This window comes from Manihot esculenta, chromosome 7 (genome assembly GCF_001659605.2).
Source record: "Manihot esculenta cultivar AM560-2 chromosome 7, M.esculenta_v8, whole genome shotgun sequence".
Taxonomy (NCBI): Eukaryota; Viridiplantae; Streptophyta; class Magnoliopsida; order Malpighiales; family Euphorbiaceae; genus Manihot; species Manihot esculenta.
The window spans coordinates 30,075,055-30,091,214 of NC_035167.2; the positions used below are offsets into that span (position 1 = coordinate 30,075,055).

At 26.1% G+C, this 16,160-nt stretch overlaps 1 protein-coding gene across 1 annotated transcript; it reads right to left on the reverse strand.

Annotated features, from left to right (window-relative positions):
• Nucleotides 1–9,694: 9,694 nt before the first annotated feature.
• On the reverse strand, nt 9,695–12,388 carry LOC110619043 (protein WHAT'S THIS FACTOR 9, mitochondrial; the record flags this gene model as incomplete). The annotated part of the gene is made up of 2 exons (XM_043958159.1): nt 9,695–10,257; nt 11,249–12,388. A coding segment is annotated over one exon (1,107 nt), but the record flags the coding sequence as incomplete, so codon positions are not given.
• Between the last annotated feature and the right edge of the window lie 3,772 nt (nt 12,389–16,160).

The window sequence follows — 16,160 nt, forward strand, 5'->3', positions numbered from 1 at the left end:
GAAATATATTTTTTTAATAATTTAGTTAAATTTAAATTTTATATAACAATATATACAACATTTTTTACTTGAATAATAAAAAAAAATTGTAATAACCCATTGAATATAATTAATTTATCAATCAGAAAAATCTATTTTATTATTATTTTCAATAAAAAACAAATCATAAACAATTTATTTCACTGGATTGTTACCTTTTATTTTAAATTTGTTCAATTTTTAAAGAACTAATTATTATAAATATACGAATTGAATAATTTTTTAATTTCTCTCATTTTTATATCTAAAGAAAAAAATAAATAATTTTTTTTACTTAATTTTTATTTATTGATTATTTTAAAATTATTATTTATTTTTATTTTTTAGATTATAAATTAACTATTATAATTTTATTTATTTTAAAAAATATTTTAAAAATATTTTTTATTATTTAATATATTTAATATTAATATAATTGAAAATTCGATAAAAGAAATTATAATAAAAATTATAAAATAAAGGGATAAGTTAATTTAATTATTTTAAACAAATATAATAATAAAGTAAATTTAAATGCAAAAATCCAGAACCAATATAAATCAGTTCAAATTGAATATATAATCTCATTTTTTTATTTCAATTTTGATTAAAAATAATTAAATCGAATTTTTTTTCCTAATAAAAAATAGATTAAATATATAAATTTTCAGATTTCAGTTTTGATTAAAAATAATCAAATGGATATTTTTTTTCCTAATAAAAAATAAACAGAATCTCAAATCCCACTATTTAAAATTAGCAATTATCTGTGTAATAGACACAAAATTCAATATTTTTTACATTGAAAATATGAATGGACAACATGATGATTTTTTAATATTATATTTTTGAATAATTAATAATTCTTAATTTTGACAAAAAATTAATATTTTTTTAATAAATTGTAATATTATTTAGAAATTTATATATAGATATACGTATTAAATTAATTCAAAAATTTTTAAACAGTTTCAATTCAAAAATTTTTTTTTACTAAAAAACATACATACTTATTTTTAGAAAAGTATAATTTCCTAAAAAACAAATTAAAAAATAAAACAGTTCCTAATAATTCCTAATTAGTAGATATATATACATATAAATATTTATAATAAAGGTTAATAATCAAATATTAAAGGCTAATAATCAAATTAATTAAACAAATATGATTGATTATAATCTAATTATACCTAGCTAATTAGAAATTATTTTTAAATTTATTTTTTTAAAAATTATAACTAAATATTAATATAATTAAATTTTTGGAGTTAAGACAGTTTTTGGATAAGTTTGTATCTTGATATTTTTCTATGAGAAATTTTATGATATAAGCACTGTATATAAGATGATTTTATTTTATGGTAGTTTATTTTATTATAGTGAATCTTATATAGGTTTAATATAAATTAATAATCAATATTTAATTATTAGTTAAATAAAATTTTTTTTCACCTCTCAATCCTAAAAAAACGATAAATAATAATCTAAAAAAGACAAAAATATTTATTTTGATTCTTTTAAAAGGAACATAAATTTAAATGCAGGAACCAAATTCCAAAATTATTTATGGAAGAACTCAATCTGAATATATAATCTTATTTTTTAATTTCAGTTTTGAATAAAAAAAAAACAAACTGATTTTTTTTAATAAAAAATAAACTGAATTTAGACTCATAAAAAATATGATATTTTGATTTAAGTAAGCTATTATATGTGTGATCACAGAAATCCAATGTTTTTATTATATGTTAAGATACATGAAAGTATAAATGGAAACAGAATAATTTATTTAATGATTGTGATTTTTTTTATATTTTTTTAATAATATTAATTTTAATAAATTATAATATCAATATATGGATTAACAAAATAATAAATCATATCATATAGAAATTTACATATATATATATATACACTAAATTAATTTAAATATTCCTAAACAGTTTCAAATCATAAGATTTTATTTACTAAAAACATGCGTGATTATTTCCTAAATAGTATAATTTAAAAAAAAAAAAAAACAGTTACTAATAATTCCTAATTAGATAGATATATATACATACAAATATATTAGAATTTTTAAAATTTTATTCTTCAACGGAGTGTTTGAAGTTTCAATGACAATTCTTCAATTGAAAGGCAACTATTGCGTTTGCAAAGGGCATGAGAAACGAATAACCAAAGTCTTATCGAAAAATAAAGGTAATTATTATATTTATAATTAATCGTATTATTTTTTTTAAATTTTAATTATTATCATTTAATTATATGATTATTAGCACTAATTAATGGTGATTGATATTTCAGGACTTTTCATTAAGAATTTAGATTTAGAGAATGGATTCATTCATATAGATGGAGATATAGATATTGAAAAATTAATAAAGGAGTTGCAAAAAAAATTTAAAAGTATGCAAGTTGAAGTGGTTGAAGAGACAGATTCAGATGAAGAAATAGATTCAGATAAATGTGAATCACTATCTCAACTCTTAGAGAATGGTGGTGGTTATAGTGCAGCAAGACTTCAATGGGCTGATGTTGGTGGTCAAAGCAGACTCGGACTAAGACCATATGGAGGACTTAATCAAGTAAGGTACTATGGGTATGGTGGATTTGAAACTCCTTCAACATATGGCTATGGTGGGCAGAATTATCAAATTGATAATGCAAATTATTACAATCAGGCTAATGATTTAACAAAAATAATTAGGGATGAAAATCCTAGTATTTGCTCTACTATGTGAGATTGTTATACTAATAGCTTTCTTAAAAATATTAAGAGAAAGTTTAAAAATAAGTAAATATTCTAGTGAAATAAGACATCACGCCATGGGTTTTATTGCTTGGCCATTTATAGTTTTTGTAATAAATGCATTAATGATTTTATTTTAATTTTATTTTATTAAGATATATTTATCATGTTATTAGAAATACATCATTTTAATAATTTAACTAAATTTAAATTTTATATCATAATATACACAATATTTCTTACTTTGAATTAACAAAAAAAATTTAATAATTCATTAAATATAATTAATTTATTAATCAGAGAAATCTGATTTATTATTTTATTCAATAAAAAATTAAAAAAAAGAAGTGTTTACTCTTTACCATTAGCTTAAAAAACAAACGTTTATTTCACTGTACTATTACGTTTGCTTTCTTCAATGGCACATGAGTATCAGCCATGTCTTACACGTAAAGCTTACAGCATTCATAGCAGATTCCTATTTGTAGTACAAACCTAATAACATGGAACTGCTACATGAGAAGTTTAACTGGCTTGTGAAGAACAAATGCAAACTTCATGTGTATGCAACAAGAACTATGTTAATATGGAAAAAACTTAACAGACAATTGTTATCTTTCCTATATGGCCTCTTTCTTATTAGGGTTCATCTTCTGTATCCTGTAATTGCCACGGCAACAAAATGTTTTCTTCTTATGTAAATTTTGCTGAAAGCTATAGTGGAACTATCTTGTTTGCCAATGCATGACTATTCCTATTTTGTTTGGTAACTTGGCTGCTCCTCCAAGTGTATGCAAGCCTACCGCAAAGATGGAGGAGGCTCTGTGCATTTCTGATATTGTTCTTCAGGGCTCATTTCCATATGATGTCTCCCAAAAATTTAAGTGATGGACCTCCTCTACACATCTACATTGACTAAGGGTGCCTGTATCATTGTCAAACTAGAGAGTTCGAGATCATTTTGTATCATTTCAAAGGCACGCATCTGATCCTGAAACGGTTTTAACAGAAACTATTAATGTTAAAATTTGAATATCTTCTTCTGATACTGCTATTACTAGTTTGAATATAAAATTACTATAGTACCCTTCTCTTCATTGCAAATGTGGATATTGCAGTTGAGTCTAGTATAAGTTTAGTTATTTTTAATAAATTTGAATATAAATTTTTAGAATATAAATTTTGAATATAAAAGAGAAACTTTAGAATATAAATTTTTATTATAATTATTAATAATGTTTGAGTTAGTATAAGTTTAGTATAATTAATAAATAATATTTAATTATTATAAATGCAAGAATTCAATAATTTTTTAATTTCTCTCATTTCTATATCTAAAGAAAAAAGATAAATAATGTTTTTTTTCATAATTTTTATTTATCTTTCTTTTAATTATTTTAAAATTATTTTTTTAGACTATAATAATATATAAATTAAATATTATAATTTTAATTAATTTTATTATTTAAAAAATATTTTTATTATTTAATAAAATTTAATATATTTAAGATGAATATAATTAAAAAATTAATAAAAAAATTATATTTTTTAATATATTTAAAAATTAAAATTAATTAAAATTATAAAATAAAGGGTATAATTTAATTTAATTTTTAAAAAAATATAATAATAAAGTAAATTTAAATGCAAACATCAAGAATGATTTATCAAATCGAATATATAATCTCATTTTTCAGTTTTGATTAAAAATAATCAAATCGAATTTCCTTTTTCTTAATAAAAATTAAACTGAATCTCATATTCCACCAAACATGATATTTTAATTTAAGATTAGCAATTATCTGTGTAATTGATACAAAATCCAATATTTTTTACATTGAAAATATGATTTGACAACATGATGATTTTTTTTAATATTCTTTTTTTAATAATTAATAGTCCTTAATTTTGATATTAAATTAATATTTTTTTAATAAATTCTAATATTATTTAGAAATTTATATATAGATATACGTATTAAATTAATTCAAAAATTCCTAAAACAGTTTTTCAATTCAGAAGATTTTTTTTTCTAAAAAACATACAAACTTATTTTCAGAAAAGTATAATTTCCTAAAAAACAAATTAAAAAAAAAACATACAAACTTATTTTCATAAAAGTATAATTTCCTAAAAAACAAATTAAAAAAAAAGCACTTCCTAATAATTTCTAATTAGGTAGATATATATACATATAAATATTTATAATCTTGTGATTAAAGGTTAATAATCAAATTAATTAAACAAATATGGTTGATTATAAAGTTAATTAGCTTTAGTCTTGAACAAATTAGACTATGTATTTATATGGATCTCATCTACCTAATTAGAAATTATTTTTAAATTTATTTTTTAAAAAATTATACTTTTCTGAAAATAATAATGCAGTTTTTTAATAAAAAAATATTTTTTATAAATTAAATATTAATATAATTAAATTTTTAGAGTTAAGACGGTTTTGGATAAGTTTCTACCTATGTAGAAATTTTAGGATATAACCACAGTATATAAAACGATTTTATGGTAGTTTTTTTTTATTATTATAATGGATCTTATATAGGTTTAATATAAATTAATAATTAATAATTAATTATTAGTTAAATAAATTTTTATATTTTTTCACATCCCAATCCAAAAATAAGACAATAAATAATAATCTATATCAAAGAGAAAAATATTTATTTTGATTTTTTAAAAGGAACATAAATTTAAATGCAGGAACCAAATTCCAAAATTATTTATAAAAGAACGCAATCTTAATATATAATCTTATTTTTTAATTTCAGAATAAAAAAAATAAATAAACCGAATTTTTTTATTTTAATAAAAAATAAACCGAATTTGGACTAGGGTGAGCATCCGGTCGGTTTGGTTCAAAATCGAACAGAACTGAATAAACTGAAAATTAAAATTTTAGTATTTATAAAAATCAAACCAATTTTGGTCAGAAACCGAATCAAACCGAACCGGTCTGATTCAATTCGGTTCGGTTTGATCGATTTCGATTTTTAATAAATTTTTTATTTTTTACACTTTACTTTTAATATTTTAAATTTTAATTAAAATATTTTAATTTTAGTATAATTTAATTTCTCTATATTATTGAAAATAACATATTATTATTATCATTAATCGGTTCGATTCGATTTTTTTGATTTTTTTCTAATTAAAACCGAATCGAACCGAAATAACTGAAAATTTTAAAATTAAAAATCGAATTGAACCGAATTAAATAAAAAACCAAACCGAATTTTAAAATTAATTCGATTAAATCAATTTTTTTTATTTGAACCGAATATCGATAACCCTAATTTTAACTCATATCAAACATAATATTTTGATTTAAATAAACCATCATATGCGTGATTGACAGAAATCCAATATTTTTATTATATGCTAAAATACATGAAAAGTATGAATGGAAACAAAATAATCTATAATTAAGCTAATTTTGAATATTGGATCATTTAATGATTGTGATTTTTTTATATTCTGTTTTTTTGAATAATATTGATTTTTTAATAAATTATAATATCAATTGACGGATTAACAAAATAATAAATCATATCATATAGAAATTTATATATATATATATACTAAATTAATTTAAACATTCCTAAACAGTTACAAATCATAAGATTTTATTTACTAGAAACATGCTTGATTATTTCCCGAATAGTATAATTTTCAAAAAATAAAATTTATAAAAAGAGATAATTCCTAATTAGGTAAATATATATACATATAAATATAATTAGAGTTTTCAAAATTTTCTTCATCAACAGAGTGTTAGAAGTCTCAATGATAATTCTTCGATTGAAGGGCAATTTTTGCGTCTGCAAAGGACATGAGAAACGAATAACCAAAGTCTTGTCCAAAAATAAAGGTAATTACTATATTTATAATTAATCATATTATTTTTTTAAATTTTAATTATTATAATCATATGATTGTTAGTACTAATTAATGGTGATTGATGATTCAGAACTTTGGATCAAGAATCTAGATTTAGAGAATGGATTGATTCATATAGAGAAGGAGATGTAGAGATTGAAAAATTAGTGAACGAGTTACAAAAGAAATTTAAAAGTATGCAAGTTGAAGTAGTTGGAGATACAGATTCAGATGAAGAGACAGATTCAGATGAAAAGACAGATTCAGATAGATGTGAATGGGTACCTCAACCTATCTTTACTTTAGAAAATGGTGTTGGTCATAATGCACCAAGATTTGAATGGCGATGTAGGTGGTCAGAGCAGATCGGGACTAAGACCACATGGAGGACTTACTCAACCGGGATACGATGGATACGGTGGATTTGGAACTACTTCAACATATAGCTATAGTGGTCAGAATTATCAAATTTCAAATTATCCCTACTTCAATATTAGGGATGAAAATCCTAATGCTTGCTCTACAATGTGAGATTTTTTTACTATGCTAATAGCTTTCTTAAATATTATATATGTAATATGTGGAATAAGACATAAGGCAATAGGTTTTATTGCTCTGCAATTTATAGTTTTTTTAATAAATATATTAATGATTTTGTTTTTATTTTATTTTATTAAGATATATTTATTATACTATTTGAAACAAACCTGTTTAATAATTTAACGAAATTTAAATTTTATATCATAATATCTATAATATTTCTTTCTTGAATTAACAAAAAACAATTTAAAGTATTATTTCAAACTTACGTATCACAAGACTAAACCTCTGAATACTTTATATTTTTTTTTTAATAATATTAATTTTCAATAAAAAAAATACTTCCTAGATATATATACATAATAAATATATTAGGGTTTTCAAAATCTTCTCTTTGTTACAACTCCCAACCACAACTCTTTAATTAGAAGGTAAATTTTACATCTTAAAGGGATCTGAAATTAAAATTTTGCTAAAAACATAAAAGGTAATTATTATATTTATAATTAATCATATTATTTTTTAAAATTTAATTATTATCTTTTAATCATATGATTATTAGCCCTAATTAATGGTGATTAATGTTTTAAGAATTTTATTCAAGAATTTAAATTTAGAGAATGGATTGATTCATATAGATGGAGACATAAATATTGAAAAATTAGTAAAGCAGTTGCAAAAAAATTAAAGGTGTGTAAATTCAAGTGGTTGAAGCGACAGTTCGGATGAAGAGACAAATTTAGATGAATGTGAGTTTGTACTCAACCCAGCTTGACCTAAAAAAACAGTGGTTATAATGCACAAAAACTCCAAAGGCCTGATGTGGGTGGTCAGGATAGAGTAGGACTAGGAGTAAAACTACATGGACCTAACCAGCTGGTTTACGATGGATAGGTGGGTTTGGAGCTGCTACGAGGTATAGCTATACTAGACAGAATTATCAAATTTTAAATTATTATAATCGGTCTAATGGTTTAACTAAAATATTTAGTGATGAAAATCTGAATGTCTACTCTATAATGCGAATTTATTCTAGTAGCGGTTTTAAAAATATTAAGAGGTTATATAAAAAAATTTAAAAAAATAAATAAATATTATATATGTAAGTAGGAATAAGACTTCTAGTAATAAGTCTTATTGATCGCAATTTATAGTTGGTTTTTAATAAAAGTATTGATTATTTTATTTTATTAAGCTATATTTACATGTTATCTAAATATACTCTTTAATAATTTAGTTAAATTTAAATTTTATATAATAATATATACAACATTTTTTACTTGAATTAATAAAAAAAATTATAATAATCTATTAAATATAATTAATTTATCAATTGAAAAATATGATTAATTATTAATTTTCAATAAAAAAATTATTTATACTCTTTACCATCAATTTCCACAAAAAAAAAAGGTTAATTTCACTACACTGTTAATTTCTCCTTTGCTTTCTTCAATGGCATATGAGCACTCTTCCAGGTAGTGCTTATTTTTATATTGGCACGCAAGGCAGAGTAGCTGTAGTCATAGTAGCTTCACTTAAATTTTATATAGAAACTAGAAGGTTACCCGCTGTCGCGACTCCCAAATACTTATATTTGACGATAGAGAAAAATAAAATTATCCTTTTTGATAATAAATTTTTATACGTTAATGACAATAATTAGGCTAGTTATTTTTCACAACCATGAATGATTTGTAGTTGTTGAGTAGACATAGAAGAGTAAACGAACCAAATTATTCGTATGCTATTTGATATTGGATTTGATAAAAAATTATTAGATTTGGCTCGTTTAGAATTCGAACTCACTTTTTAAACTCGTTTAATAAACAAACTGAATTTGAACTTAACAGTATTCGCCTCATTTAGACTCGCGAGTTTGGCTCGTTTTTAAATTTATGAATAAGCTCGCGAGCAGATTTGTGAACAAACTTGCAAGCAGACTCGCTAACATATTCGTTCGCCAACACCAATCTCACTCCGAAAATTAAAGAGATGTGGAGAATTGTGGCTTTTTTGTAAAAAAACAACCCTACTATATATATATTTTTTATTAATTTTAAATTTGAAAGATTTCAATTAAATAAAAAAATTAAATTAAAAATTTCTTAATAATCTTATAATTTAAATTTTATTTTTAATTTAAATTTATTTATAATTTAAAAAAATTTAACATTTGAATTTTTTAAATTTGTTTTGTAAAATTTAAATTGACTTGTTAACGTAATAAATAAATTTATTATGAATTAAACTATACTGAACTCGAATTTAATATGTACTTTAATTGAACAAATTCGAATCGAACTTAAACTCAAAATTTTAAATTTATTTTATATCAAATCTTAATTCGGGTCGATTTGATATTACCGTTTTGCAATGCTAAGTCAATGCAAGGAGAAAAAAGAGTATGACAAAAAAGGCAGCAACGCAGAGGATGCTGACTGAATTTTGAGGGCAAACGATGAATTATCACGGCCAAAATCAATTCAATTGAACTGTTCATTACACTGTGCAATGGCTAACCGCTCTTTATATGATACTATATTAATTTGTAGTACAAACTTTAAAAAATGGAAATATTACATGAGAAATCTGACTTGAAAAGAACAAATACAAACTTCATGTATATGCAACAAGAACCATGTTAATATGGAAAAACTTAACAGGCAACCGTTACCTTCCCTATATGGCTTCTTGATTATTAGGGGCTTCTTCTTCTGTATCCTGCAATTGCCACTCAACGAAATGGTTTCTTCTTACGTAAATTTTGTTAAAAGCTGTAATGGAACTATCTTGTTTGCCAATGAATGACTATTCCTATTTTGTTTGGTAACTTAGCTGCTCCTCCAAGTGTATGCAAGCCTACCACAAAGATGGAGGCGGCTCTCTGCATTTCTGATATTGCTCTTCAGAGCTCATTTCCATATGATGTCTCCCAAAAATTTAAGTGCTGGCACTCCTCTGATCTCTACATTGACTAGGGGTGCCTGTATCGATGTCAAGCTGGTGAGTTCAGAATCATTTTGTACCATTTGAAGGGCGCGCACCTGATCCTGAAACGGTTTTAACAGAAACTGTTGATGTTAAAATTTCAATACCTTCCTCTGATACTGCTAATACTAGTTTGAAAATAAAATTACCATACCCTTCTCTTCATTGCAAATGTGGATAATGCAGTTGTAAAAGTGCATCTAGCCTGGATATCCTACCCCATTTTACTTTCATTAATGAAATAAGAAAAAAAAGGTTTCCTGCCAACCTTACAACAGCAAGAATATTCATCCGTCACTTATTGTATAGATAATACTTAACTGTAAAAATTTATTACCCTGGGAATCATAACTATGACAAACTCTGGAGCCTGTCTCATGAAAAAGCTCATGCACTTTTATCATCCTCTCCCTCATTAGTTCCAATTTGTCAGACTACAAAAAATATATATCATAAAAGTAGAACGAGTACAAAAACTAGAAGTACTGGGAGCAGATGTGCTTCCAGAGAGTTCCTTACAGGTCTATACTAACCTTAACTAGTTGATTTCATGCAAAAGCAAATATTATTTCATAAAATTATTTATATGTGTAGGGCGAGTGGTTTAATAATGATGGTTTGGCAGTGTTCTAGATCAATCTTTAAACAGCACTTTTGTCTGCCTTTGCAGCTAACAAATAAGGAAAAAAGGAAAGATAGACAGTGTTGGTTCACTTTGTTGTTTTGCATTTCGTTGTTTATCAAATCGTTTTGCCTTACAAAATTTTCTCGGTGAAGTTTCTGCCTAAGAAAAGCGCCTAATAGTTCTAGAATAAAATTTGACTTGGGCAATTGAATATAAATGAATAATCCTCCAATTGTATGAAGCTGGAAGTCCAATATTCTTTACATTGATACACAGGATTAGATTTTTTTCTTTCTTCTTTTTTTTTTCTGTTCAGGACATGGTAACGTGCATGCATTGCATTTTTTTAGTAATATAAAGTTGATCACAAAGATGGAGGGAACTCTATAAAATAAAGGCAATGAACATCACGTAAAAGCAACTTTAACCTCTAATTAGTCTCTACCAGTCTGCCTGAAACCCTACTGTTTCTCCTCTTCTCTTCTTACTTCATTGACAGAATCCATTTCAAAATCCAACTTCTTATATTCAAGAAATGGATTGTTTGCTCTTCTCCTCTTCAAAATCACCTCTGATTCCTTCATCAACTTAATGTACTCCTTCCTGATCATCGCCATTGGATGCCTCTCCATAGCCAGTTCATCATCACCATATGCCTCCTTAAGAATTGTTGTGCAAGTCTTGTTCCTGAAAGACAAGTAAAACATGTGGGGATGCCTTTCAAATGCCTTATGCACCTTCTGGGGCAACTCAAAATACTTCTTAAGGCACAAAAGCTTCTTCCTTTCTACTGAATGCTCAACAAACAAAGAAAGAAATTCGTGAAGCAAACCCACAACTCTTTTCTCTCCAATATCACTGTTAGGATCTAAATGTGAATTATCTTCATAGGGTGATACATAAGGAAGTTTTTGGAACTCTTTCAACCAATCCTGAATCTTTCTCCTCAACCTCAAACCCTTTGATGGGAAAAGGGGAAATTCAATTGCCTCCATTGGCTCTCCATAATATAACCCTTTCCTCATTGCATTTTTCTGCAATACTGACAAAATCTTTTTGGTACTTTCAACACCCAATCCCTTTGATCCATCCTCCAACTCCACAACTCTAAAAGAACTGTCAAAATTCTTATCTTGATGCTGCAAAAAATCTTCCGGTAAACCCAAATACCATAACATGCCTTTAATAATCTTGAAAGGCAATACCTTCTCCTTACTCATTAATATAAACTTCTTCAATCTCTCTTTCAAATCCTCTTTATACTCCTCAAGCACCTTGTTCTCTTCTCTATTAATTGCAGCAGCTTCTTCCGTCAATCTAAACCAAGGCAAATTATATTTTGGACCAACAAACTCCTCAAAGATTGAGGGATATTGTCTCAAAAACCTAGCAACCTTGATCTTCACATCAAATTGCAGTCCTCTTTTTGATACATCAGAGATTGGGATACAACCATTTGGGTTTTGGGCTATGAAATCTTTCAAAGAAAGGATGGGTTTGAGCTCCTTGGACTTGTGTATGTGCTCTATCGACTCATAGTATGAATCTTTCTTCCATACAAAATGACATCAGCAGACAGTGGAAGTTATGATATGGTCCACGTGGCAAAAGGAGACCATAGAGGTAGGACTAGTGTCCTTGTGATGATAATTCTAGTTACAGTTAGAAATTGTTGGGAACATGGTTGTGGCATCATTTGATTTTCTTTGGCAAACCGGCCCTTTTTTTGTATTAAAGCATTAAGCATGCACAAATCATGGTTTCGTTTTTGCATTTTAGAGGTCAATGGTTAGGCGACCATAACCTCGGACTTTCTTAGTTAAGTTGTGTAAACGTTAACAAAGACTGGGTGCAGCTCAGGGACCTTGGAAATTTCTCAAATAACTGGAACTGGAGTTAACATTATGGAGGGTACTCATCCACATAACTGCAGGTTAGTGTGTACTGTTGAGGTAGCTTTTGGTAGAGGTGATTAGCACGGGAAAGGATTGGATTTTGAAAAGTGACAAAGAACAATTGTTTCAAGACACTAGACTTGGGTTTTGGAAGGAACATGGAAATTGAAACCACTGGCTACTATGTGGCGGACACTTTGTACCAATAAGCTGCAAGTGGAGACAAGTAGTGGATGTCAATGCTGGGTCATTTGCTTTTGAAAATTTGAAAAACATAATCAAGTTAAGTGGTTTGTTTAATTTAATTCAATGAATTGTAGTTCTATAACAATTAAGTTCAATCAAAATATTTTTAAGGAAAAATACAGAAAAAAAATATTATCTGATTTAGCAATTTGATATTTTAAGATATGTAGTTCAAAAAATATCAAAATGGTACCATGTAATTGTCACCATCAGCAGTTAAGAAGTATTATTTAAATCTTCCTCCAAGAACTCTGAGGTTCAAGCCCTCTAACCCGAGAATTCTCCTCCTTTCTATTTTCAAGGAAAGGTCTTACCTTCCTATGACTTATGCTAATTAGCTATACCCTCCATTCTCAAAGCCCTTGCTCATACTCCTCCTATTCCACCTGCAATACTCCTTAAACTTTCACCCTCACCTTTTGTTGCCGTTTACATGACCATGCTCATCTTTTGCTTCCCGTTTCTCCCTTCACCTATTTCCTTCTCTTTTGCCATCACGCATCAAAAGTATGACTAGACAAGAACATGACTAACCTGATTGCCAGGGTAGATTACGCGCGAAATAAAGAATACTCAAACCCAAATCTTGTTATATAATACCAGAAATCATCCCAAGTCTAATTAGAATTTATCTTTTTATACTTGTACCAGTTCCAAACACCCTAACAATCACCTGCATAAGACCCATGCACGCTCGAACCAGATTATTTAATGTTTTTTTCTCAAAAGGTAGTGTATATTGGTTATTTGAATTTAGATAACCGAACATGAAATCAAAAAAATTAAAGAACATTACAAAGGAAAATTATAGATTTTAAAACAATTAAATAACGACACAATTCCATTTCATACAAACAGGAATCATTTGTTAAAAACCAATATCTAAAACTGTCACGATCATCTAAAGTGCAGTATATAATAAACAGAGAAAAAAATCTAGAAGTTCAGACAGCAAATCCCTAATACTCCTTCATTGTGGTGAAAGCTCCATTGGCCCCAAAGCCAAAGAACTCATATTTGCTAAATTATGAGAGGAAATGAACAATGCAAGACAAAACATGTAAAGCATCAGGAAAAAGTTCAATCAGAAATTAACCTAGAAATAGAGAATTCTCAATTTTCCCTTTATAATGAAACTGCATTTAATACCACATTTTAATTTTTAAAGTCAGCAAATATGTTCCATAAATACTTTCTACTTATCCCATCCTACTCATCCTTCTGTTATTTAATTTGACAGAAATAAACATACTAAAGAGTCTGTCAAGTATATAACTGTTTATAAAAAAATTACTAACAAAGAAAACAGGAGTATTATAGCCTAGCTCACTTTCACCCAAAATTCAAATGGGAACATATCCACAAAGAAAAATGTTTAATCATTTTCTGGTCTTTCCCCTCAATTCCTTTTCAATACATTATGCAGCTACTTTCCCATTATTTTTACTGTAATTTCACTGCCAAAAGGATAAACTCCACCTACATCATCAAATACAAATCAGTCTCCCACTTCTATTTTTAACAGTCTCAAGAAACCAAACAGATCATACCTACATTACCCCCTCTCTTGCAAACTTATCTACACCTAGCCGCTTATTTCAGAAAAAAAAAAATGCCCGCAACCACAACCATCATAATGGAGGATCAAAATAAAACCCATCACCATTTTTGGGCAATTGCTTTTGCTATTTGGTAGGTTAATTAACGACAAATCTAAGTAGAAAATATTAAATCATCAAAGGCAAATCTAATAGCAAAGGATAAGAAGAAGAAATAAACTCTTACTACAATAGCAAGGTCGATCGACAGTTTTGGTCCACTGGTCCTTAGCAGAGACAACAGCAGAAACGACAATCAAGGAAAGCGCAGTAGCAGGCAAGGAGCAGAACCAGCAAGCAACAACGAACCAGCGATGGATTTGCTTCTTCTCAGGTATCTCTTGGTCTCAATTTCTTCCCGAAAATGGCTTGAGAGAAAGGATTTCTGGTGATAAAAGAAATTATTTCTCTCGGTCTTGAAGAAGAGTTTGCTGGTGATAAGAGTATTTCTCTCGGTCTCGAAGAAGAGCGTGCTGGAGAAGGAAAGGAAGTTAGGGTCTCTCCATATTAGGAAACGACGTAGTATTAGTAATTTTCTGCATAACTTAAAAATTTTAAAATTAATATTTAAAATAAAATTTAAAATTGCTTGTTTTAGAACTTAGCAACCAAATTATTGGTCCCATTTAGTCGCTAAATCTTAAACAAATAATGTTGTTCCAATCATTCATCTACAGGTGTCAAAATTCTTTAAGCACTAAACTTTAACTGTTGATTTGTCGCCAAATAGACACAAATTCGTTGCTCAAATTATTACAAAATATGGCGCCATACTTTCATCAGGAAAACGTGGCCATATCATCGCTACTTTAGTCACTGTTATTTTGCGCCATATATTCATGCTAAATTTAATGATTATTAAAAATTTTATCACTCTTTAGCGACGAAATAGTTATTGGTGAATTTCTCTTTGAATAAATATAAATTAGCTAAATTTAATTATTATTTTATTATTTTTTTAATGATTAGTAATTATTACGAAGAATGAGATTTTTTTTTAAAAAATATACTCTTTCATATTTCTAATTAAGAAAAAATATTTTTTTTAAATTAAAATTATATAGAAACTTTTAAATTAGTATCGAATTAAGTATATCTTGTAAGAGTAAAAAAAACAGTTATAAGTTATTAAACACATAGATTTACATAAATTTATTATTTTATTAACACTGTATATTAATATTTTGTTACATAAAATGATTTTATTGTAATTTTATGATATAACCATTATACATGAAATAAAAAAGAAATTTTACAATATAATCATTATATAAAATAATTTTATTGTAATTTTTTATTTTGGTAGGTTTTATATAGATTTAATATAAACCAATAATCAATATTTAATTGTTATGCGTATAAAGATTGAATAATTTTTTATTTTGTTTCACTTTTAAACCCAAATAAAGATAAATAATAATCTAAATAAAAAAAAAAGAAATGTTTATTTTGATCCTTCTCAAAAGAACATAATGTAGTAAATTTAAATGCATGAACTAAGAATCAAAATTCGAAAATTATTTATAAATAAAATCAAATTGAATATATAAATTCATTTTTCAATTTCAGTTTTGATTAAAAAATAAACGAATCGAATTTTT